The sequence below is a fragment of the Pan troglodytes genome, chromosome 4 (genome assembly GCF_028858775.2).
Source record: "Pan troglodytes isolate AG18354 chromosome 4, NHGRI_mPanTro3-v2.0_pri, whole genome shotgun sequence".
NCBI classification, from domain to species: Eukaryota; Metazoa; Chordata; class Mammalia; order Primates; family Hominidae; genus Pan; species Pan troglodytes.
The window spans coordinates 27,037,080-27,063,970 of NC_072402.2; the positions used below are offsets into that span (position 1 = coordinate 27,037,080).

Genomic DNA, 26,891 nt, shown 5'->3' on the forward strand with positions numbered 1-26,891 from the left:
TCTGTAAATTGGGCATAATACTCGTCCTGGGATGAGGAAATCAGTCAGCGTATACAGAGCTTTTAGAACAAAGCCTGGCACCTGGCACATAGCAGTTGCCATATAAATAGTTACTAACCTCATCCTCAAATTATTTTTCTCAGAAACCAAATTAAGTAATATACATGAGTATATAATTATTATATAATGTAGTTGGTCAATAGCAATACAACATTTTCAAAATTAGTTCTACTTTAAATAATTTTCTAATTTCAAATACTTTTGGGCATCCAAAAGATGAGCAAATATCTAAAATGCCAAGCAATATTAATTTAATACATTGAAACAGTGTATTAAACAACACTAAATGCTTTTCTGAAGCTTTGAATCACAGTTGTATAGTCGTTTTACTTATCTTGGTACAATTTTTTCCTAGTGATTAAATAACATTTCTGTGAAAACACTTTCACTAGCTTTTAAAAGTCAGAGAGGTTGGGAACAAGAAAAAGTAAACAGTGTCTGCATGTCATTAGAGATGATTTCAATAAACACATTGGTCTGATAGAAATATCTTTTCTTTTTCTTTTTCTTTTCTTTTTTTTTTTTTTTTTTTGAGACAGAGTCTTGCTCTGTCGCTCAGGCTGGAGTGCAGTGGCGCAATCTTGGCTCACTGCAACCTCTGCTTCCTGGGTTCAAGTGATTCTCCTGCCTCAGCCTCCCAAGTAGCTGGGACTACAGGCATGTGCCACCACGCCTAGCTAGTTTTTGTATTTTTAGGAGAGACGGGATTTCACTATATTGGTCAGGCTGGTCTTGAACTCCTGACCTCATGATCCGCCCGCCTCAGCCTCCCAAAGTGCTGGGATTACAGGTGTGAGCCACCACGTCAGGCCATAGAAATATATATACATATATTTTTTTCTTTTTTTTTTTTAATTGTGAACACAAGTGTCAGTAAAATTTACAATTTGCTTTAAGACAGCTTAGAGTCGAGACTTCCTTGGAATCTAGCTTTGATGTTTGCTGAAAGTGTCACTTATCCTTAAGTAGCCTTTAGGAGTTTGTTTAAGGTTATCACTCTAGAAAGACTCTTACTCTACAACATATGAAGAAGAGCTGTTGGGGTAAAGGCGGAAGATGTATCCCTCATACATCTCATGAGGGATACTGAATAAGAGCTGTTCCCAGTCATTCTCCAAAATTCCCTGAAAGTCTCCAGGAAGAGATGCTTTAAATATTCTCTTGGGTGGGGCCATTTTTAATTTTCTTGTGCTCTCTTTTATATGATATATGAATTAATTACAGTCATTTCCAGCTCTGACTCAAATGAGTTTCAAAATTGAAACAGAACATGGTGTAGGAAAGGGACTGCTGAAAAGAATTCATACTTGAAAACATTATCCAGACTGTTCTGCTTCAGAAGGGAAATGGTGGGAGTGACAGGAGGTATGAGGTATACGTTTATGTCTTTAGAAGAATTTTCATGCCCTGTTCTTTTTTGCTCTTTTTCCTTCACAAATAATTTTTTAAAATGCTAGGAAATTTTACCTACTTTCCACAAAGGTCTAGGTGACTTACAGTTTTATTGCTACCTGAAAGAGTGAGGAAATATTTGTGGGTTTTATTTTAGATTTTTTTTTCAAGTATTTTGAGTGCTTTCTAAGATTTTTAATCTTTCCCTTCTATTCATGCCATCTAATTAAAAGCCACCAGTGATCAATAAATCACCAGGTCCCTTTAAATTTTAAATGTGCAAAGTTACTTGTGTTGCATATCTTATACAAACTCATGGTACTGCTTAAGCAAACTCCTGTGTAAACAGTTATTCAAAAACTATACTTGAAATATCACCTGGCTGAGGACACTGGCAGGATCCAATTGTTATTGTCATAGTAGCACTCTATCCTGGTTTCCATTATCAGTGTATAGACATTTTACATAAATTTGAATATACATATCCTTCATGCCCCAGTGTTCAAAATGTCCCAAATGAAATTTCGGCTTGAGAAAAGTAACTGAATTATTTATTGTTTATAGAGTGTCAAGGAGGACACAACAAAATAAGCTATTAAAACTTCTACTCTTTTGCCTAGAATGCTATCTTTTTATTTTTTTATTTTCATGGATACATAGTAGGCATATATATTTATGGGCTACATAAGATATTTTGATACAGGCATGCAATGTGTAATCATCATATCAGGGTAAATGGAATACCCATCACCTCAAGCATTTATCCCTTGTGTTACAAACAAGCCACTTATACTCTTCAAGTTATTTTAAAATGTATAATTACATTATTTTTAACTAATGTGATCCTGTTGTGCTAGTAAATACTAGGTCTTATTCATTCTTTCTATTTTTTTATACCCACTAACCATCCCCTCCCCACCTTTCTCAGCCTCTGACAACCATCCTTCTATTCTCTATCTCCATGAGTTCAATTATTTTTCTTTTAGAGCTCACAAATAAGTGAGAAGATGTGAAGTTTGTCTCTCTGTGCCTGGCTTATTTCACCTGACATAATGAGCTCCAGTTCTATGTATGTTGTTGCAAATAACAAAATCTTTCTTTTTCATGACTGAATAGTGCTCCATTGTACAAATGTACCACATTTTCTTTACACATTCCCTTGTTGATGGACACTTAAGTTGCTTCCAAATCTTGGAATAGTTCACAATAGTGAGCAGAGCTGCAACAAACATGGAAGTGATTCTCTTTAATATACTGATATCTCTTTAATATATTAATTTCCTTCATTTTGGGTATATACCCAGCAGTGAGATTGCTGGCTCATATGGTAGCTCTGTTTTTAGTTTTTTGAGGAACCTCCAAACTGTTTTCCATAGAGGTTATACTAGTTTACATTCCCATCAACAGTGTAAAAGGGTTCCCTTTACTCTACATCCTTGCCAGTATTTGTCATTGCCTGACTTTTAGATATAAGCCATTTTAACTAGGGGAAGATGATATCTTACTGTAGTTTTGATTTCCATTTCTCTGATGATTATGATGTTGAGCACCTTTTCATATTACTATATGACAATTGTATGTCTTCTTTTGAGGAATGTCTATTCAAATCTTTTAGCAATATTTCTTTATTTATTTAGACAAAGTCTCACTCGGTCACCGAGCTGGAGTGCAGTGGCACCATCATGGCTCACTGCAACCTCTGCCTCCCTGGTTCAAGCAATTCTCCTGCCTCAGCCTCCTCAGCAGCTGGAACTACAGGCATGCATCATCACACCTGGCTAATTTTTTTATTTTTAGTAGACAGGGTTTCACCATGTTGGCTAGGCTGGTCTCATGACCTCAAGTGATCTGCCCGCCTTGGCCTCACAAAGTGCTGGGATTACAGGCATGAGCCACAGTGCCCGACCTCTTTTAGCAATTTTTAATTGGAGTATTAGATATTTTCATACAGAGTTGTTTGATCTCCTTATATATTTTAGTTATTAATTTCTTGTCAAATGAGTAGTTTGCAGATATGTTCTCTTGTTCTGTGGGTTTTCTCTTCACTGTGGTAATTGTTTCCTTTGCTGTGCAGAAGGCTTTTAACCTGAATAGGTTAAAAATGTGATGTGATCCCATTTCTCCATTTTTGCTTTGGTTGCCTATGTTTGTGGGGAATTACTCAAGAAATCCTTGCCCAGTCCAAAGTCCTAGAGATTTTCCCCAATGTTTTCTGGTAGTAGTTTCATAGTTTAAGGTCTTAGATTTAAGTCTTAAATCCACTTTGATTGATTTTTGTATATGGTGAGAAGTAGGGGTCTAGTTTCATTCTTCTTCATATGGATATCCATATGAAGAGATTATCATTTCCCCAATGTTTATTCTTGGCACCTTTGTCAAAAATGATTTCGCTGTAGATGTATGGATTTATCTCGGGGTTCTCTGTTCCATTCCACTTATCTATGTGTCTTTATACCACTACCACACATTTTTGGTTACTGTAGCTCTGTTTTACAATTTAAAGTCAGGTAATATGATTCCTCCCATTTTGTTCTTTTTCTTACGATTGCTATGGCTATTCTGGTCTTTTGTGGTCCCATATAAATTTTAAGATTTTCTATTTCTGTGAAGAATGACATTGGTATTTTCATAGGGATTGCATTAAATCTGTAGATTGCTTTGGATGATACGAACATTTTAACAATATTTATTCTTCCAATCCACAAACATGGAATATCTTTCCATTTTTTGTGTGTCCTCTTCAATTTCTTGAATCGATGTTTTATGATTCCTATTATAGAGCTTTTTGCTTCTTTGTTTAAGGTAATGCCTAGGTATTTTATTTGTAACTATTATAAGTGGAATTACTTTCTTGATTTCTATTTCAGATTGTTTACTATTGGCAATATAGAGATGCTAATGATTTTTCTCTGTTGATTTTTGTATACTGCAACTTTACTGAATTTATTTATCAGTCCTAATAGTTCTTTCAGTGGAACCTTTTGGTTTTTCCAAGTATAAGATCACATCATCTGCAAACAATTTCACTTCTTCCTTTTCCAATTTGGATGCCCTTTATTTCTTTCTCTTGTCTGATTGCTCTAGTTGGGACTTCCCTATAGTACTTTCCTTTCCTTTGCAATTATATATAACTTTTTAAGAATTACTAATTATGGTGAAGGATATTAAGCAATCTGATGATCTGAAAGTATTAATAAGTTTTCCTCATTGTCTAACTAAAAATTGGAGAGAAAATGATTACTCTGGGAACAATATGGGTTTGCATGCAGGGTTTCCAAGATGAAATTTAAGACGGTGTATCACATCAGCATTTCAAAATTTCAAAAATGTCTAGAAGTGTTTGAAGGTGTACATCATGAAAGTAGCAGAAACCAACACTTCTCAATATGGTGCTTTTTCTCAGAATGATCAACCAGCTACCTGGTTGCAGGTTAAAGGCGTTGGACCACTTCCATCACGGAACAGGCAGCCTTTTGTCTTGTGGAATAGACCCTGGATATGAATTTTAATTCCCTGAATGCAATGTTTCTGCAAAAACTGCCAGCTGTGGACTAGAATGTCTTATGTACCACAATGGTATTCCATACAGCATTACCTCTAATCAAGGAACTCACTTCACAGAAATGAAGTGAAGCAATGAGCTCATGCTCATGGAATTCAGTCACTCACCATCTTCCCCACTGTCCTGAAGAAGCTGGCTTGATAAAACAGTGGAATGACCTTTTGAAGTATCAGCTGCAGCTCCATGGGGCTGTACGTGGTCTGAATCAACATCCAATATATGATGCGGTTTCTCGCATAGCCAGAATTCATGGGTCCAAGGATCAAGAGATGGAAATAAAAGTAGGGCCACTCACTATTGATACATTATTAATTTTTTTTTTTGCTATCTACAAGCAATTTTTTTCTTCTATCCCTGCAATCTTAGACTCTGCTGACCAAGAGTTCTTAGTTCTACATCCTAGTGATTTACTAGCAGAAAGTTTTCCTCCTGTCCCTGCAACCTTAGGCTCTGCTGGCCTAGACAGTTTGGTTCCAAAAGGAGGAATGCTTCCACCAAGAGATGAAATGATGATTCAGTTGAACTGGATTGCCACCTATCCACTTTAGACTCCTTACACCTGAAGCAAAGGAGGGAGTTATTGTGCTATCTGTGGTGACTGATCCTGACTACCAAGGAGAAATTGAACTGTTATTCCATAATGGAAGTAAGAAAAAGTATGTTTGGAATACAGGATATCCCTTAGGCCATTTCTTAGTATTATTACTCCCTGTGGTTAAGGTCAATGGAAAACCACAACACAATTCAGGCAGTACTAGGCATGGCCCAGACCCTTCAGGAATGAAGGTTTGGGTAACTCCACCAGGTTAAAAAGCCACAGCCAGCTGAGACGCTTGCTGAAGGCAAAGGGAATACAGAATGGAAGAAGGTAGTTATAAATACCAGCTATGACCACATGACCTGTTACAGGAAGGATAAATGTAATTGGCATTAGTATTCCCTCCTCAGTTTGTTATAAACATGTGTGTGTGTGTGTGTGTGTGTGTGTGTGTGTGTGTGTGTGTATTAATACCATGCAACATAAAATGTATTGACTTTATATCATGGTATTTAAGTTACAGGATATCAAGGAGAAGAGCAAACAATAGTCAAGAACTTTGTATTCTCTTCTAGGGAAAAAGTTAGTGCATTTTTGGTTGTATGTTGGATAGTCGTATCGTGTCAGCAGAGGTATAACCTTGTTATTGTTTTCATTTGAAGATTAATTATGATATAAGGAGATGTGTATGGGGGCCAATTGACAGAAGTGAGCTTCTGGTGATTAATTTTATGTATAAACATGGATGGCCCATGGAATGCCAGATATTTGCCCAGATATTATTCTAAGTATTTTTGTGAGGGTGTTTTTGGATGTGACTAACATTTAAATCAGTGAACTTTGAGTAAAGCAGATTGCTCTCCATGATGTGAGCGGGCCTCACCGAAGCAGCTGGAAACCAGAATAGAACAAAAAGACCAGAATCTCCTCTAGACAGGAGATAATTCTCCAGCAAGCTGCCTTCAGACTGTATCTGCATCACTGGCCCTTCCTGGTTCTATAGCAAATGGCCTTTGGATTCAAACTGGAACATTGACTCTCCTGGGTCTCCATCCTGCCAGCTCACCCTACAGAGTTTGGACTTGTCAGCATCCATAATTATGTAAGCCAATTCTTTATAGGAATATGTAGATAGATTATAGATTATAGATAGATAGATAGATAGAGATATATTCTATATATATCTATATACATATACAATTGATTCTGTTCTTTGGAGAACTTTGCCTAATAAAATGTATTAATGAACTTTTCATTATCACTAAGTTGGATGTGCCCTTGTTATTTCTCCTTCTAACTTTTGTGTTACTCTCACTCTCTCTCTCTCTCTCTCTCTTCATCTCTCTCACCTTTATCCTCCTATTTCCTCATTTCATCATATTCGCCAAATAACTCATTCCTTGGAAAATTACCTTCTTGGCAATCATTTAATCTCAGCATGAACTAATACCTCAAATAATTCTCAAATACATATTTCCAGGCCAGCTCCCTCTGAAGTTACAGATCCTCATTTCCAAATGCTTAATAGTGATCTTCATCTGGTTATTCACCAGATTTCTCAATATGTTCAAAACTGAACTTTTTTTCCCCAAAACTATACTGTTTTCTATTTTCCTTATTCTGTTAATAGCAAAACCTTCCACCCTGCATATTTTGGTTACTCTAGTTCAAAATCACCTTCACCCTCCCTTTTTCTACACAACTTGTTGCTGAATCCTGGTAACCAGTTGCACTGGTTGTTACCCTTTCCTTTGCAACATCTCTAGCATCTATTCTCTCCTTTCCATCATCCCTCTTCCTCTGCCATTTACACCCTGGTTCAATCCCAGGTCAGTTCCCCCTGACTTTCTTCAAGAGTTTCTAACAGGTTTACCTTATTCTAGACTATTTCCTTCTGTCCATTTTCCCTATGATGCTGAAATTATTTTCCTGAAGAAGCCATACAAAAATCTTAAGAGAAAGAGAAATGAGTGAATGGAAAACATATCCTCATCCAAATAAGTAAACCCAAGTGTGGTCTCTATTGGAGGGATGGACCATCATAAATGTAACCCAAGTTGTGAGGTAGCTGTGCTGTTGATGGCATCCAAGAACAACAAGCCACACACAAACGGTACTAGGGTGTAACTTCAAAGGTACAAGGCAGAGTCAAGAAAAATTCCACATTTAGGACAATGCTAAGGCTTTGACACATTCGGTTTGAAAGAGAAAGATGGGAAATCACGAAGGCTTCAGAGGATACAGCCAATCAAAAAGCCAAGGATGAGCAGCTGACCTTAGGGATATGGCTATTACAACTAATTCTCTCTCCAGCCTCATGGAAGCATCTGGCATTGCCAGGGCTGCTCCTGTCTACTGATATTGGGAGAGTCAGTGACCAAGAATGATTTGGTGTATATATATACACATACATATATACATATACATATGTATTACATATATGTGTGTGTGTGTGTGTGTGTGTGTGTGTGTGTGTGTGTGTGTGTATAATTTTTTTTTTTTTTTGAGACGCAGTCTTGCTCTGTCGCCCAGGCTGGAGTGTCGTGTAGCGATCTCAGGTCACTGCAAGCTCCATCTCCCGGGTTCACGCCATTCTCCTGCCTCAGCCTCCGGAGTAGCTGGGACTACAGGTGCCTGCCACCACGCCTGGCTAATTTTTTGTATTTTTAGTAGACACGGGGTTTCACCGTGTTAGCCAGGATGGTCTTGATTTCCTGACCTCATGATCCACCCACCTTGGTCTCCCAAAGTGCTGGGATTACAGGCGTGAGCCACCGCGCCCGGCCGATTTGGTGTATATTTTTAATCCTGCCTCTTGACTGTAGGATTCTTAAAAGCAAAGGTGCTAATTTTCATTGTTATACCTTGCTTCATACTTGGTCGTATAGAACTTAACGTTGATCAAAACAAAACAAAACAAAAAATCTTTACCCTAACATTCAGATCAATTCATGATCTAATTCTGGCTTACCACTTCAAACTTATTTCTCATCAGAGATTCTTGGCTCAAGCAAGCTGAGCTGATGGTCTAAGTACATAGTTCATATTTCCAGCCACTGTTCCAGCAGTCTTCCTCATGACCACAGTTCTTTTTCTCCATATGTAGGAATTGTATTCAGCCTGGACTACTTAAATGCCACTTCCTCTAAGAAATCCCACACTTCAAACATGCCCTTTACTCACTCTCACTTTTCTAAATCCACAGGAAAAAAAATGAATTATTTCTGAAGGCATTCATAATTTTCCCTTCATATTATTGTTACTTTTATACATTATACCTTCCTACTTTTCTGTAAGTTCACTGACAACAATTCCTATCTGAGTCATCTTTGTCTGCCTCCCCTGCAATAGCAGTAGTCCTGTACACAGTGAACACAATATATGTTTGCTAAACTTTAAAAAAATACCCGTTACACTTCTTAAGTTTTAAAAAATCTATATTTTATGTCACGATTTGCTGACCTGGTACATCAGCAGTAGAAGCAATCTTAATAAAATAATTCTTCCTCTCCCTTTTCAATTGCATAAAGCCTAGTCCTAGACTTTTGGGAACTTCATCAGATATGGAAATAAATTTGTCATTGAATATCTGGGAAACACTAAGAAAGGCAGATACATATTCTGATGAGAACAATGCTAATAATGATAAGAGTTATACAGCACTGTGATGTGTTAGACATTGGCCATTGTATACATTAACTTAAATCTCACATCACTCTTATGATGCTAGTATAGATGAAGAAACTGACATACAAAGAGTTTAAGAAATTTGCCTAAATTCAAGCAACGAATAAGTGGTAGAGAAAAGACTCAAATCCAGGCAGTCAGGAATCAGAGTTCATGCTCTTAAGTCCATTCTACAAAATACAACTCCTATTATATTCTACCCACTATTCAGAAAAATGTCCATGTTAAAGGGATGGTCCTTGGCTTGAAGAGCATCTCATCTTCCAGCTCCTTTCAATGAGTGACCCTTGAACCCCTTCTCAAGGGTGAATGGAAGGTACTCTAGAGCAAAGGGCACATGAGGATCAAGGACTCCAATGAGTGTTCTAAAATGGCATTGTAGCAATGAAAATTTGAGTAATACAGCTCCAATGTCATTATATAAGGCTTTCAGTAGAGGGAGGTATAGAAAATGACGTGTTTCAAGAGTGTTGCCTTTGTAGTAGCCTCAGAACCAAACTTTCTAAAAAGCAAAATGGAATATATGTGAATACTGGAATCACGAATACCCTTATTGCACACATCCTGCTGTGAGTTACTCTTTGAACAGAATTGCTGCTTAGACTTCAAACCACCACTGTGACCTCAAGAGGTTAGCAGAAAAGAGAAATTCTTTGGTTTAGAAACCATAACATGGGTATAATGCCATTTAAAGGCCTAAGACTTAGAACTGAATATGGCTTTTTGGGAAAAGTCAGTCAATCCTCTTCTAAAAAGGAGGAAATCTCAATGAAGCCTAGTGCTTTTTAATTTCCAGATTAATATAGAAAGACCTAATAGCAGTATAATGTTATTTTACCCATAAAAGTAGATGTCATATTCTTAAACATCATTAGCTAAATCATGTCCTTTAACTGATCATGTTCATACTAGACTTTTTTTTAATTTGTGACAATCTTTTCAGTGTGAAATGGTAGATACGTGCTACTGCTCTGGAGAAAGAAATAGTGAAATATAGACTACATGAAATATTTTGGGACCATGAAGAGTATATAACGCAGCAAATTAAAAAAAGATTCAGGAAGTAAGCAAGCCAGGCAGTCTCACTCTAAAACAATGGATTTAAACTACATATCTGCATATTTGATAGATGAGGAGCAGGGTTCTCTTAAGGGAGAGTCCCAGAACAGAGGACAGAAGTGTTTATGTAACCTTGTGATTGAACTAGAAAAACAAAAACAATAACAACAACAAAACCTCTCGTATTGTAATTCTGAAATCATATATGGGTAAAGGAATATTTCTAACTCATCTCTCACAGACTATATTTTTATAATGATTTATGTCCCTTTCCCTCAAATTCAGCAATTTTTGTCCTTCAGCATATAACCAAAAAAGGATTTTCTATTTTTTTTCAGGAGGCAGGACATACAAATCTCTTTTACAACAGCTGCAAAAAATAAAAATAAAATACCTAGGAATATACTGAAACAAGAAGTGAAAAATCCCTACAAGTAGAGAACCACAAAACACTGCTGAAAGAAATCACAGATGACACAAATAAATGGAAACACTTCCCATATTCATGGATTTGAAGACTCAATATTGTGAAAATGACCATACTATCCAAAGCAATCTACACGTTTAATGCAATTCCTATCAAAATACCAATAGCATGCTTCACAGAATTAGAAAAAAACAATTTCCAAATTTGTATGAAGCCAAAAAAGAGCCCAAACAGCCAAAGCAATCCTAAGTAAAAAGAACAAATCTGGAGGCATCACACTACTGGACTTCAAATTATACTACCAGCCTATAGTTACCAAAACAGCATGCTTCTGGTATAAACGTAGGCACATAGACCAACGGAACAGGAGAGAGAACCCAGAAATAAAGCCAAATATTTACAAGCAACTGATCTATAATAAAGCATACAAAAACAGAAATTGGGGAAAGGACACCCTGTTTTGTAGATGCTGCTGGGAAAAATGAATAGCCACATGTAGAAGAATGAAACTGGATCCCAATCTCTCACCTTATACAAAAATCAACTCAAGATAGGACAAAAGCTTAAATCTAAGACAGAAAAACATAAAAATTCTAGAAGATAACTTAGAAAAACTCTTCTAGACATTGGCCTAGGCAAAGAACTCATGACTAAAACCCCAAAAGCAAATGCAACAAAAACAAAAATAAATAAATGGGACCTAATTAGATGAAAAAGCTTCTGCACAGAAAAGGAAATAAACAGCAGAGTAAACAGACAACCCACAGAATGGCAGAAAAATGTTCGCAAACTATATATCCAGCAAAGGGCTAATATCCAGAATCTAAAAGGAACTCAAGCAAATCATCAAGAAAAGAACAAATAATCCAATCAAAAAGTGGGAAAAGGACATGAGTAGACATTTCTCAAAGGAAGATATATACATGGCCAACAAACATATGAAAAAATGCTCAACAGCCTACTAATCCTCAAGGAAATGCTAATTAAAACCACAATGAGATATCACCTTACTCCTGCAACAATGGCCATTATTAAAAACTCAAAAAACAATAGATGTTGGCATGGATATAGGGAAAAGTGTACACTTATATGATGCTGGTGGACATGTAAATTAGTACAACCTGTATGGAAAACAGTATGGAGATTAATTAAGGAACAAAAAGTAGATCTGTTCAATTCAGCATTCGATTTGGCAATCCCACTACTGGGTATCTACCCAAAGGAAAAGAAGCCATTACATGAAAAACACTCATGCACATTGTATGTTTATTGCAGCACAATTCACAATTGCAAAGATACAGAACCAACCTGAGTGCCCACTGACCAACGAGTAGATAGAGAAAATGTGGTATATACACACCATGGAATACTACTCAGCCATAAAAAGGAAAAAATGCTTTTGCAGCAACTTGGATAGATCTGGAAGCCATTATTCTAAGTGAAGTAACTCAAGAATGGAAAATCAAATACCTCATATTCTCACTTTTAAGTGGGAGTAAAGCTATGGGTATGCAAAGGCATACAGGGTGGTATAATGGACTTTGAATACTCAGAAGGGGGAGGATGGGAGGAGGTGAGGGATACAAACTACATATGGGGTACCATGTACACTACTTGGGTAACCAGTACACTAAAATCTCAGAATTCAACACCATGTAACTTGTCATGTAATAAAAAACCACTTGTACCCCAAAAACTATTGAAATAAAAATAAATAAATAAAATTAAAATGGAAAATCTTAAGAAAAAGAAATGATAATAATAATAGTTATCATTGCTATATAGATAATACAATAAAAGGAAAGGAGGGAGGAAAGGAGGGAAGGAGGATGAGAAGAAAGGAGGAAAGGAGCAAGAGAGGAAGGAATGAAGGGAGGGAGGAAGAGAGGAAGGAATGAAGGGAGGGAGGAAGAGAGGAAGGTAGGAAGGGGGAGGAAGAGGGGAGGAAGGAAGAAAGGAAGGAAAGAAGGAAGGAAGGAAGGAAAGAAAGAAAGGAGGGAGGGAAGGAGGGAGGGGGGAGGGAGGGGGAGGGAGAATAAAAGGAATATATAGTTTTAGTTTGTATCATTTCTTATAAAATATATTAGGTTGCATCATCTCCTTCTCCTTTCAAAGAAACCTATCAAAATAACACCTTGCTAGTTTTCTCTGGGGTTGTCATTTTAATCATGTTCATATATACTAGTAAAACATTTTGTTACTAGAGTATTAATAGTTGGTATATGACTGAATCTCTAGCACTCATAATAAACATTTTCTCAATACAATAGATGCTCTTAGATTTCCTTTAATAGATTAACAAAAGAATTACTACTGGTGGAAAAATAAAAAAAAAATTAGTTCCAGCCACTTTTGAAGAAAAAATATTACAAAAAGACTTACACGATGTGCATTGCCTCAAGTAAGTGATTTTATCATTCTAAGCTGTTTAAAATAATCAGCCTCATAGAACTTTAGTGACCACCACTTTCTCACACTGTATTTGTAGTGAAGCCTCCTTATTAATTTATCAAGAGACAAACTAAATCCTCAAATACTTGCATTATCAAATTATTACATGACATGGGTTTTCTCTGTTCCAAGTTCCAGATGTGTCCAAGTCAGCTTTAGTCTCATAATACAAACTGTATGCTCTATAGACTCTTCCATACAAATTTCATGGTTTGTATCAGACTCTGATATTGAGAGCATGTAAATATCATTGAAATATTTTTATCTAATTTAATTAACTTTCCCTACCGTATTGAGTATATCAACCATAGTTTTACCATTATCCCTTAGGCTGAACGATTATAGTATAATTTATGGAGATGAAGCCAAGAACATATAACTAGTAAATCATCTATAATAAGCAAAGTGGAAAAGCATATTCCCTCTTCACAGGTGGATGATAATATTTGTGCCAAATAATATAGCACTTCTCCCCCTCCTTGGTATTTTAAACATGCATTTTGTTGTCAGGCTCCCTGCCAAAGGCTGCATGGGTCGCAGTGGAGTCTCGCTAATAATTCAAAAGGTGAGTTAATTAGAGGTTGCAGTTTGGAACGTTATCAAGCTGCTGCTTAGACATCTATCTGCTTTCCATACAGGTGTGAAATATTGACAGCAATTTTAGAAGTGTGATGACATTTTTACCTTTCACTTACTTGATTAGATTTTGATATGACTCATACTTTAACAGGAATAGAAACTATACCTCTGTTCAAGTAGCTATTTACCATAAGAAGGCACTGGGGAAGTTCAAAAGAAATGTAGTATTTAACGTATTAACAAAAACTCTTGGGAATTCCTACCTTCTCCCATTAGAGCGCAGAGGTTGATTTTGAATTTTTTGGTCAAAATTAACCATTTATACCATAGTACCTTTCATTAACATGTTTTGAAATTATGATGACACTGAAAGCAGATTACAATGAAGCTTTGTTTTAGAAATACATTAATTATATGATCACATTTCCTGAATTAATAATAGGCCACAATAGAGATAATGTGAACGTTAGGGCTGTTTTTGCCTTAATATCATATCATATCAGGAGAAAGACTATAAAGAGGCCCAAATGTTGTCATGTATCTGGGAACATCTGGGTAAGAATTAGGTGAAAAAATTAGCTACAACATAAATGGAGACAGTTCTATAACATGTATTTTATCATAACACTCCTAGGAGTTCAAAATTTTTAATACATTTATTGTGATTAAGACTTTAGATAATGATTGTATCTAAATATCCTTTTTGAATTGCCCTATTTTTTCCCTACAATACTAGGATCATCAGTAGATCAAGCAGATAAATATGCATCCGAGATAAATATACATCATCAGTAGACACAGCAATTAATAGGGCAAATGTTTTCTATGTAAGCAATGTTTCCCTTTTTTTAATCTCTTCCAGTCAAAGTCAGACACAAGTTTTAATCTAATGTCCCTTGCAGGTCTTCTATTTTCTGATTTCCCCAAAATAAAAGGCCATTTGCTAAGCCTCCAAGTCTGGCATAAAACTCTTTACATATGACCTTTAAATATTTTTGCGTATTTTATTTACTTTTCCATGAGTTATGAAGATGATGATAATGGTTATGATGATAATGAAAATGAGAGCAACAGAATTGAGGACAGGTTTTAAAAATTTAAAAATTAAATTTAAATTGATTAAAAATCACCCAATTATTGGTCTTTTTATGTATTTGTGGAAAATATTTTAATTTTGTTCCGCTGAAAGCAGAGCCTCAGACAAGGATGTAAGAGCACGTGCCTTGGTTTGGAGGTAATCTCAGTAAGCAGGAATGAAGGAGTGGGGAGAGGCAGGCAGGAAAAGTGCAAATGTAAGAGCTTATTATTGACCTTACTTCTGTAAAGCCTCAAGTCTGCTCAGACCTCTAAGAAGCATACAGAACGTCTTCCAGCATTGTCCACCTGAAGAAGAGGAGTTGGCAGCTCTTATTTCTCATTGTTTAAAGTTGTCCCCAGGGGTGATATATTTTCCTTTTTTTTTTTTTTTTTTTTTTTTTGAGACGGAGTCTCGCTCTGCCTCACAGGCTGGAGTGCAGTGGCGGGATCTCAGCTCACTGCAAGCTCCGCCTCCTGGGTTCACGCCATTCTCCTGCCTCAGCCTCCCGAGCAGCTGGGACTACAGGCGCCTGCCACCACGCCCAGCTAATTTTTTGTATTTTTAGTAGAGATGGGGTTTCACTGTGTTAGCCAGAATGGACTCAATCTCCTGACCTCGTGATCCACCCACCTCGGCCTCCCAAAGTGCTGGAATTACAGGTGTAAGCCACCGCGCCCGGCCTTATTTTCCATTTTTAAATACCCCACACTTCTTAGCAGTGTTCACTTCAGGCCACAGGTGAAATGCCAGCATAGCTGAGAAAGCCCAGAGGATATAAGCTGAAAGATACCAACCAAGTGCTTAAGATAGGAAACCACCATCCTGAGAGAAGTTATGCCTGGGCTTACAAGAAACCAACCATGAAATGCAATTGTGGCCACAAGCATATGTGGCCAAGGGGATGTAATGAGGGCACCAAAGATATCCATTGTGAGAATTAAGTTATTTTTAAGACAAAAACTCTTACAAGTTTTGTTGTGGTTAAATTTTTAAGTTCTCTCTCAACCAAATATTTTGCTTGAGTACAAATTAGTAACTGGCATTTCATCACCTTTATTTTCCTTTGCCTCACAAAGCAACTAAGAGAAGACAGCCTTGACTGTATTAATGTCAGAAAGGAGAGGAAAGGATTTCCTAAGACGTCCTGCCTCTAAGCACAGACTGGTGGTTTAGTATTATAAAAATTTTGTCTTCTTTGATAAGGTAGACCAATTCCCAACAAGAAGGAGTAAAATGATCAAAATGAACACGGCAGAAAAAACTTTTTGAAAACCAACATAATTCATAAATTGTGTTAAATGGGATTACTGATTGGCAGATAATCACTCCCTTACCTCTCCACAGCTATGTTACACCGTACATTTGCAATCTCCAATAAATCAGGCCTCCAGATGTTCAAAACTGCCTGTAATACAAACAAAAGCTTGATAAACATTTGTACATTGGCATGTCTCCTCTCAGAACTCACCCCCATGAAAGGCAGCCACCGTACAGATATCATACCATAAAGAAACTGGGGCTACACACCCAGTGAGAAACCCAAAAGGAAGAAAAGCCATCTTAGACTTTCTGGCACTGAGTTCTCATCTGAAAGCATATGTTTGAGTGACCCCAGTTATACCATATGAAGCAAAAGAACTACCCAAAAAATCATGAAAAATAATAAACACTGTTTTTTAAGCTATAGGTTTGGATTTTTTTTCTGCAGCAATGTATAACCGATACAGAAATTGGTGCCAGAAATGGGATTCTATATAACAAAAACTACAACACGTGGCATTGACCTTGGGAACAGCAAATGAGTAGAAACCTGAAGGCGGCAAAGAGATTGTTTGGTAGAGGCTTGAAAACCAGTTAAGAAAGTGTGGATGAAGCTTGTAGAAAGAAGAACCTTTTGTTAGTGGAAAGATAAATGAGATTGTTGCCTGTGAGAACTTTGAATATAGAAAATATGCTTAAGAAACTTATGGATATTTCCAGGTAGAATGCTGAATATGTCAATTGATTCCTTTAGCCTCTTCTGATAAGGTATTGTAAAAGATAGTTGAACTAAAGATAGAATTGGTCGATTTCCAAGCATAATTTAAAGAGGATATTTCCAATCCAGAACTCCGTGAGTGAAAAAATGAAAATCTTTCTTATTTTCAGCTTCTCTAGGTGGAAAAAAAAAAATTAAGAAACTATTTTAGGGAAAAAAAAAAAATCCAGAGTGCCACCAAAAAACATGACTTTGGGATCAAGATCAAATTAAAGATGAAGATGTAATATCCTTTGTTGAAACCTCAAAAGATTTAAGGTAATGATTTAAAGACCTATATGGCATCTTAGAATTCTCAGGGTGTTGTTCCACAGCAGACAGCCTCCAGTAGAGATGAGCTGGTCTTGAAGAGATGTATGAGTGTAGCTTCAACCTACCTGAGTAAATTATGGTTTGATAATATAGAAAACCCATAAGGTATTCAAAGGAGTTGAATCAGTTTTTGTTAGAAATGTTTAAAATTAAAAGATGTACCTGGGCCCCCAGCTTTCTGCAGACAGGAAACAGGCTGGAAATTTTTTTTCAGCTGCAAATATATGTCATTCCTCATGGATAAGGAAAGATAAGTCAGAAAGCAAAGCCAAGAGCTGAGAGGGTGAAGCTAAGAGTCAAAAGTGTGCAGCCATGAGTAATGGGTAGGAGAACCATGACCAATATGCATAATTGAATTTTAATCAAGGAAAAGTCCCCAAACAAGGGAAACTGAAGACATTTACCCAATAGGATTGGTTAAATGTATTGCCATGGACAATACTAGTATGTGCCTTCAATTCTGCCTCTTTTTAAACGAGAACCTCTACTGTGCTTATCCTGTCCCATTGTGCATCAAGTATGTGTGGAGCAAATAACCTATCTTTTCAGTTTTCAAACATTTGCTATCCAAGAAGTCATGCCTAAGGAACAATATCTAAGAAGCTACACATAAGGCACCACATCTGAGACATCTCATTGTACCAACACCTGATTTAACTGGTAAAATTCAGAAGTTTTTGATGGTTCCAATGTTTGTGTCCACTTCAAAATTCATGTTGAAACCTAATCCCCATTTTGATGGTATTAAGAGGTAGAGTCTTTACGGGTGATTAATCATAAGGGCTCTGCCCTCATGAATGAATTAGTGCCTTTAAAAAGGCTAGAGGGAACTAGCTCAGGCCTTTTTTGTCCTTCTGTCTCTTCTGCTATGTGAGGACACAGTGTTCAAGGTACCATCTTGGAACCAGAGTCTGAAGTCTTCACCAGATACCAACCTGCTGGAGCTCTGATCTTGAACTTACCAGCTCCAGAACTGTGAGTAAATACATTTCTTTATAAATTACTTAGTCTCAGGTGTTTTGCTACAGCATCACAAAGAGACTAAAACAAAGTTCAAGCTTGTGTTTCGTAACAAAATGTGATTACACTTTGGGAATCTTGAAAGGGAGTATATTTTACAATTGAAATGAATGTGAATCATTAGGGACAAAAGGGTGATCTGTGGTTTACCATCATATTGGTGTTCCCCAATGAACCACAACTAGATTTATCCATGCTCCTGTGTATTCCTCTATCATATTGACTCTTATATTGGGCATGTGACTTCTTTTGCCAAAGGGACATCACCAAGTGTGATGCAAGCAGAAGTTTGATAAGCCCTTACACTTTGGGACTTGTCTTTCTGGAAGATAAGTTGGAAGTCAGTTACTTGACTGGAAAAAGCTCACGCTAAATTACTGAATTATGAGGATCATGTGGTGACAGGCCCTGGAAGATGAGAAGCCATCTTAGATGCTCTAGTTCTAGTGAGTTCCTAGCTGAATGCAGGCATATACATGATTGCAGCTACACCACATGGAGCAAAAACACTGCCCAGCTGATTTCAGTCAGCACAAGATTCTAAGCAGCAATAAATCACCATTACTTACAGCCCCTGTGCTTTGGGGTGGTTTGTTATACACCACTGGATAATGAAAGCACCATCTCCATGGGAGAACTATGCTTCTCCACCTCATCAATCTTGGGCCTAGCCTTCTGTCTTGTTTCTTTGTATTCCCATACCTAGCATGATCTTGGTTTGACCAATTTAGTGTAAGTGGAGGTGACAAGGCTAGTTTTAGCTTAGATTTGAAAGGGCATTGTGGGTTTCAATTCACCCCTTTAGCAGCTTCTGGCTTCTACTGTGAGAAGGAAATGTTCCAAGTGGCTACTGCCTCCATACTTTGGGGTCCAGAACAGAGCCCGGACTAGGGTGAGACAAATGAGATGCATGGGGCACAAAATTTAAGGAGGCATTTACTCTCAGAGTCTTGCGAATGCCATCACTGTACTTGCACACCTCTGAGATGAGTTCCTTCTTAAATTTTGTGTCCTAGGTACCTCTCCTACCTAACTCTATCCCTGATCCTTCTTTAAAATCAAATGTGTAAAGCACACCTGTCCCAACTGACCTGTAGACACATTAGACAGAGGTAAATGTTTATTGTTGTATGTTACCAAAATATTTGTGGTTGTTTTTTCCTCAACAAGGTGAAAATATAAACCTTAATAATCAAACTACGACATCCAGATCCATGATGTCTGCGTCTTTATATTCCATACTGTTATGAATTAAACTGTGTCCTCCCCTCCATCAGAATTCATATGTGGAAGCCCTCACCTCTATGTGCCTATATTTGGAGAGAGGGCATTTAAGGAGATAATTGAGGTTAAACGAAGTCATAATAATGGGGCCCTAATCCAGTAGGACTGGTGTCCTTATAAGAAGAGAAAAAGACACTAGAGATTTCTAGTCTCTAATGGAAAAGAGGAAAAGGTCACATAAGGACACAGCGAGAAGGCAGCTATCTGCAAGCTGAAGAGAGACCTCATTAGAAACCAAATTTTCTGATACCTTGATCTTGTGCTTCCTAACTCCAGAACTGTGTGATAATAAATTCTGTCACTTAAGCCACCAGTCTGTGGTATTTTGTATGGCAGCCCTAGCCCACTAATGCACATACCTAGCATGGTGCTGAATGCATTTTTAAAGTTTGTTGCGTAAGTAAGAGCTTGCCATCTCTCCTTCTCTCAGCATGAAGTATATCTTATCTTTAAGTAAAATTTACAAAGCTCCAAAATCCAGCATCCAAAGAGAAAATACCTGCCCACTAGTCACATAATATAAATTATATCCTTCAAAAGACTCATTTTGATTTTGATTTTGAATTGTTGTCTTTCTCTGAACCAAATTTGTATGGATACAACCTGCGTTTACAGATCGTTTCTTTAAGGTGTACCACCTACCCCTTCGCTTTAGCATATTGGTCTTTGTGATTTATCTAGCAAATTCAAATGTGGCCATTTTGCCTTCAAGAATGTCCTAAGATTTTAATCATTATAATAAAAAGGAATATGATTTTTAAAATCATAGAGCCCATGTGGTGCAGGAAAAAAATGGTTTAGATCAAGAACCATAGTTAGAGTCCTGGCACTTGAATCACAGGTAAGGCAATAAAATTCCATGGTCATGATTTTCTCAGCTTTTTTCAAAATGAGATGTCAAACCAGTGATTCCTGAAGCCACTTCTTGTTCTACGGATTTATGAATTTATGACTCTAAGTCTTAGGGCATATAGTTGCCTGATTATTTGACTTATATCACATATTGTGATGTTATTTGTTAATGCTTTGGCCTAATCTTAAAATGTAGTTTATGAGTTTTTTACTGTAAATACCTGATGTTCATTTAAAATACATGTACAAATTAAGTGTAATTTTTCTGAGTTTTTGAACATGAGAAAAATGTACATCAGTGCTACATAATTAAGTACCATTTATTTTTTTGCACTGTTTAGGCAAGCTAGAGATATTCAATTGCCATTGAAATATTTTTGTAAACCATGCAACCTTTTGCACAAAAGATAATTATGAAATAGCTAACATTCATTTGACCACAACCAATAAATAATTTATGAACTGGGTGTTTGAAATTATGCAAATATTCTAAATACTTTTTGTTGCCTGTACATCTGAGTAAGTATGATTCAGAAGAAAGTGTGCGATGGATTAATAGATTCAACATTGAAGAGATTTGCATTTCTACAGAGTTCTTTTCTTTGCTGGCTCCTACTATCTTTAGTATCATGGCTCAGAAAACAAGCTTGACAATACTGTCTCTAAATGTATTTGAATATCCTGGCATCCCTATTCATCAGCCTCTTTGATGCTTTAAATGTCTTTTGCTTTCTTTCCAGAAATGTTTATGAAGGCAGAGAGATATGCTTTTAGTAGAGTATCCAACTATTTTATAATACACACTAAATGGAGGGGAAAATAGGTGTCTTTAAATATTTTATATATCTGTGATAGCCCATAGCAGAGTTCTGATAGAGTAAGTTGCAGAATGGGCTCATTACTCTGAGCATACTGCATGCCAGGTGCTACATACAACATCACTGCAATGACTAGGAACTGTTGAGTTTATAAATTCCCTATCAAAATGGAAATCTTATTGACAGCTATAAATTGGTGGACAAACTCTATTGGCAATTATGTTCATATTGCCTTTAGAAATATAGGCTAACACTGCATGAAGGAAATGAGTTTGATTTTGATCAATCAAGTATAAAAAGCTCTTATCATTTTTAACAGTGTATCATCTAAAAATATTTCTTAGAAAGTACTATGAAATTTAGGGGGTCATTTATTTTCATGTTTTTCAACACCCTATGGTGGGAAGGGGGTGGCATTTCTCTTAATAAAGATATTGAGAAATCTTCAGTCATATTACCATACTAAAAAAAGATTTATATTTATATTGCTAGTTAACATGCTGTTGTTTTATCTAACTTTTTTTGTTATCTAACAGCCCTCTTTTCTCAGATATACCTTTGTTTCTGACCAAATTTCATCACGGAGGGTAATATATGTATTGATAGATTGGTACCGTCCATTGTTTTGTAAATCCAATGAGTATTTAAAGAATAACAAGAGGGAATTATACTTTACAAAGAGCTATGGATTGGCACAGATACTTGACTATTTTTTATCTTAAAAAGTCTTTTTCCTGTAATGTCCAATTGCCTAAGAGCTACCTAATATTTTACATATATCCACAAAAGAAAATTCACATCATGTGAGTTTATACCTTCACTAATAATCAATGCTTCTTTTTCTCTGAAAGAAACAATTTTACTTAATCCTACCTAGTCTTTCATACTCACAGTTCCTAAAGCAATCATTAGGTTTCACTGTTAATCCAAATACAAGATTTTTTAAGTCTTATTACTATTTGCCCTGCTCATATCCTCAAATATCTTCCCCTCTATTTACCCATTTACCTCTTTAAAAAAAAAAAAAAAAGTGTTTACTTGTGTGTTTGTCTACCCTGAAAACCCAAACCCACAAACTCTGATGACTAGAACAAAGGGCTCACTCTTTTTGGCACTGTTGTATGAATAATACTTGCTTATTTTATTTTTATTTAAATGTGCTATGTCTTTTGTTCTATGGTTGCACAGCACAGAATCGCCCACCTACTCCACTCCCCTCAAAATGGAAGGTGGCACTGTTTTCTTAAGTTATCCATAAATAGTGAAGCAGAAGAACACATCAAAAGCTGTGCACCCTGGGGATTGCTTATTCTGTTCTACATAGAATTCAGCTGAGTTAACTTTAAAACATTCCTTTTCATTTAAGTGCTCCCTTAAACAGCGTAAATGATAGAGCACCACATAAGCTGCTTACAATTTCGACTGCACATTTTATCAGGAAAGCTATCTATCCCAGATTTCTTCTCTTCAGAAAAATTTTAATGATCCAAGGTCACACCTTTTAAAAAGAATGAGGTCTAGTTTTACATAAGAAGGTCCAACTTGTAGGGTTTTATTTTCTTTTTATGCTCAGACCTCACAAACCGAGGACCGCAGTCTTCAAATAGCCTTCCTTGTTAAAATTGAACTCAGAAAAGGAGGTTAGTCTACCTCAGAATTTTAAGTAAAGCTTCTACAACAAAGTTCAGTGTTCCAAAGCTTTAAATAAATCTGAATTAAAGCAGCACTCCATCACTAAGGTGTTTAAATTGGGTTGCTAATCCCCTTACTCTTGAAACAGGGCCTGGCATTCTGGGGGAAAGCAGTGTAGACCTAGGATTGCTTCTCATAGTCGGAGCCTCAGACCACCTGCATCACCATCACCCGTAGTGCTTACTCAAAGCAAATTCCTAGGCCCGTCCCAGTCTGACTGAATCAGATTCTCTGTAGGCAGGCCGAGTACCTGCACCACTGACACATTCCCCAGGTGATTTTTGCCTCCACCACAGTTTAAGAACCACCGCTGGGCATCCATCACTGTGGCCGAAGGAGTCCAGCTGGCATCACCTCTTAACCTCTTAAATTCTTCCATTTCAGGAGACTGGTGCTTTTAAGTTGAACCTTACCACCACTTTGAGGCCAGGATTATGCTAAGAAGATTAAGGTCCCTCCGAATATTCAGAACTTTTGTCTCCCTGCTGTCAGCAACCAAGGAAGCTGGCAAACGCTGGTCTCGCACAGTAACATTTAGTGCCGGTCAACACACCGTATGGGCTAACATCTGAGCCCAGAAATAGGAAAGGCGAGTATAAATAGATTTGAATTGGGGTTGGACAAGGATTTGGCAGGCAAAAAATGACTCTGTGTTGATGGGGTGGGGAAGGATAGCTGCCAATTCAGGGATCCGTGGTGGAGGAGCTTCCTGACCCCTGTCCACCCCAGAAGCTAGAGGTTCCTGTATGGTCTCTGGACTTCTGAGCCTTTGGCTATAATTAGGGAGGTTACTGCTTTTCCTGGCTTCTTCCATATGCATGTTAGTTGTGTTTGGCATTAAGCAGCAGTGTTTGAAGAGTGTCTGGCCCCCACTAGCATTTAGTTGAGCCAGTCACTGGAAAAAATGACAATGGTATCTGGCATAGAATTCAGGTGCTAAAATACCTTTATTAAAATAGAGGAAATGGCACCTATTAGGAAGTGACCCCGAGCTACTAAGTTTTATTAGACTGAGAAGAGGTGTTTCCCCCCGCCCCCCTTTGAAGCATATTGTAAATTCCCTTCTGTCTTTCATGGTATTTAACTGCAGAAATGGGTGCATTCAGTAATTTCAGATTTTCAGTGCTATTTTTATCGCAACTCATTTTGTGTAGTATCAGGGAATACCGAGCTGTGACTTGGCATGTTTCAATAAAACTTTTTGTACATATTTAGCTAAAAAAGAAAATTTGATGGGGTAGGAGAGAGAGTCAACACTACTGGCAATTTCCCATTAGCAGTGCAGGAGGTAAAAGTCTAAAATAAAGCCTGTGGGAAAAGTCTGAACATGGCATCCAAGCTTAAAAGAAATGACATTTCCCTTTTTTCATCCTGAGGTGGGAGAGAAGACTTGACAGAAGTGAGTGAAACCTCACTCAGTAATATTCCTCTGAAGCCAGCCCTGATGTCAGCAGTGAGCATGTTAACCAACGGATGAAGTGGGCCATGTCCACCCTCCACAACTCTATAAAACCACTTTAAAGTTAGCACGAGGTGCTGGCTCTCCCCCTTTCTCAATGAAAAGCATACTTCTTGATTAAAAATATATGTTTCTACTTTATGCCAAAACAAGACAGCATTATTTTCAAGATGATCATAGAAACCAAGTTAAATGTGTTTCTTATTTCAAGAGATAAAAAAGCATCGCAATGGTGAAGAAACATTCAGTGCTGAATGTTGGTTTAATGTAGCACTACTATGCACGTAATTTATTTTGAAACACAGTGATGTATGAAAATCTTCAGCATTCTTGACAGAATGAGATTACACATCCATCTCCCTCTATGCTTTAAAGAAAAAAAAAACCTTGACTTAGCCTGCCAATGTTACAAATAATAACTGCGTATGTCTGCATTGTAATACTCCTCCTGTTATTTCCACTTTCAGAGATAGTAATTCCTGGGATAATTTCATTCATAAAGGGTTCCCTTAGGAGTAAGGTGGGTGGTCAGAAAAAGATATTGAAGATAATTTGTAGTCCTGTTGGACAAATTCTCAACTCAGTTTGATTCTCCCTTGTCACTTAGGAGACTAAGGACAGTTTGAATGTAGATGGGAGAGACAATGTTTAGGGGATGCAGGTAGCTCCTTCTGAAGAGGGTGAGCTATTTTAGAGGGCAACAGGCTCCATGGGAATGCATACATTTATGTGGAAGCTTTTTTGAAGCTTGAGAAGAGAGGGATTACTGTCTGACCCTGGAAACTTAAGTTAGTAGATAAAATTTTTCCACCCTTCACCTTTTCTTCTGAAGCATGGAGCAGAGATTATGGGTGAATTATATGGTGTGCAAAATAAAGGGAGATATGAGGAGAAACAAACCAACAAAAGGGTTTACTGTCCATGATGGAACAAGGCAACTTCTTAATTTTAGCTACTTAATTACTCTTGAATAATATTAAAGATGAGTGTCATTTTGACATTCTGGGTTTTAAGAATACTTTACAGAATATATTCATACATAAACACAAATATACAGCCATATTCCTCTGGACGTTTTCTCTTCCATGTAACTTAATAGCTTTTTAAATCATTTCACATAATTAGCAGCTTACCTAACCATCATTTGACAATTAAAATCTCTATCAGCAGATATTTCTTTCTTTTAATGTTTTGATTAACCTAGACCCAAGAGGTATCTATTGAGTCATTAAGGTTTAACTTTGTTTAATTTAGGTTTAGCATTAAAATACATATTATAGCAGAAAAAAATTTTCAAAATTATTAATCCATTAATGATATTCAGAATAAATCTTTATTAGAATACTTGATTAAACAGAATAATGCATAGCCCAACTACTCTAGACAATACATTTTTTTCTGTAATAATGCCCTAAAAAGACAGATGGTAATATTAGATTATGTACCAAGAATAGCTAAACTGTAAAATCTTGTGCAGAGACATTAATATGTAAAACCTTAGAAATATGGAATTAATTAACTTATTTATTAAGTATTTATTTAGTATCCACTATGTGCCTTGTAATATATCAAATATTAAAGAGTACCCAAGAAACACATGGCTTTGTTCCTTTCCTCAAGAAATTTCTAACATACATCAGATAGTCATATTAATAGCCAAAGAAAAGCACACTATAGAATGTAATCAGAGCATAAAACGTAACACCTAAGCAATATAAATAGCCAAATCAGCAGATAGAGACCCTGGTCCAGAAAGGAGAGGAAAAAATAGTTGTTTTATTTACTAGTAGCATTATTGTTTTCAAACCAACAGTACCTACAAATTGTGGTAATTCACAAGTGAGTATACAAATGTATACATGCCTTGCCAATATGTTTTCAAGCTTTGCACAACTCACTCTTAAGTTCAGTTTCAGCACACATCCACACAATATGTCTTATGTCAAGGCCAAAAATACTCCAGAAATCAAATATTAAAATTATGCATCTCATGGTAGTGGACAGAAATTGTCTTTAAAATTTTGCATTCTGAAAAATCATAGATATAAAAACCTTTCACTTCTTCATCTACGAACAGCCAACCTGTTTCTCAGATTGAGTACCCTGGGCATGGAAAATTGCTAGACTATTGGTTTGGAATATTTCTGGGACTGGTGCTGTGCTACCACTACTACTACCCAGGCATAATACGCACTGCTAGTTCTTTAGTTATTGTTATAGCTGCTAGGAGTCTTTTAATAGGTTATTTAGAAAAAAGAAAAGAGGACAATTGACCCTGGGTGGTTTTCAAATGGTGCTATTACTGGTTTGTTTTCATAGATTGGCAGTACCCTATAAGAGGCAATGTTCAAGAAATAAAATTACAGCTGTATTAACAGCTTCAAATTAGGGGTGTTTTTTTCAAATCATTGTGCAGGTTTTAGTGGCACAAGAATGAGTGATGTTAATTGGGCCTTCTTCCTGAGAAGGCTTGAGGAAAACTCTTCAGCCCAACAGAAGGAAGGGGAAACCAGGACAAGAGCCACATTATCATTTTCTGAAATTGCTTGTCAGTATCTGACAAAAATCTTATCATAATTTTTA

At 36.8% G+C, this 26,891-nt stretch overlaps 1 protein-coding gene across 14 annotated transcripts in view; it reads right to left on the reverse strand.

Moving 5' to 3' along the window:
* LOC129143943 (uncharacterized) overlaps positions 1-26,891 on the reverse strand; it is a 689,383-nt gene that overhangs the window by 465,988 nt on the left and 196,504 nt on the right. For all 14 annotated transcript variants that reach the window (XR_010156874.1, XR_010156873.1, XR_010156872.1 and 11 more), the window contains one exon: positions 16,168-16,238. Coding sequence is in view for 1 of the 14 variants with exons in the window: in XM_063810326.1 (XP_063666396.1) it covers positions 16,168-16,238 (71 nt within the window). In the remaining 13 variants the exon portion in view is untranslated. The remainder of the gene's footprint in view (positions 1-16,167; positions 16,239-26,891) is intronic.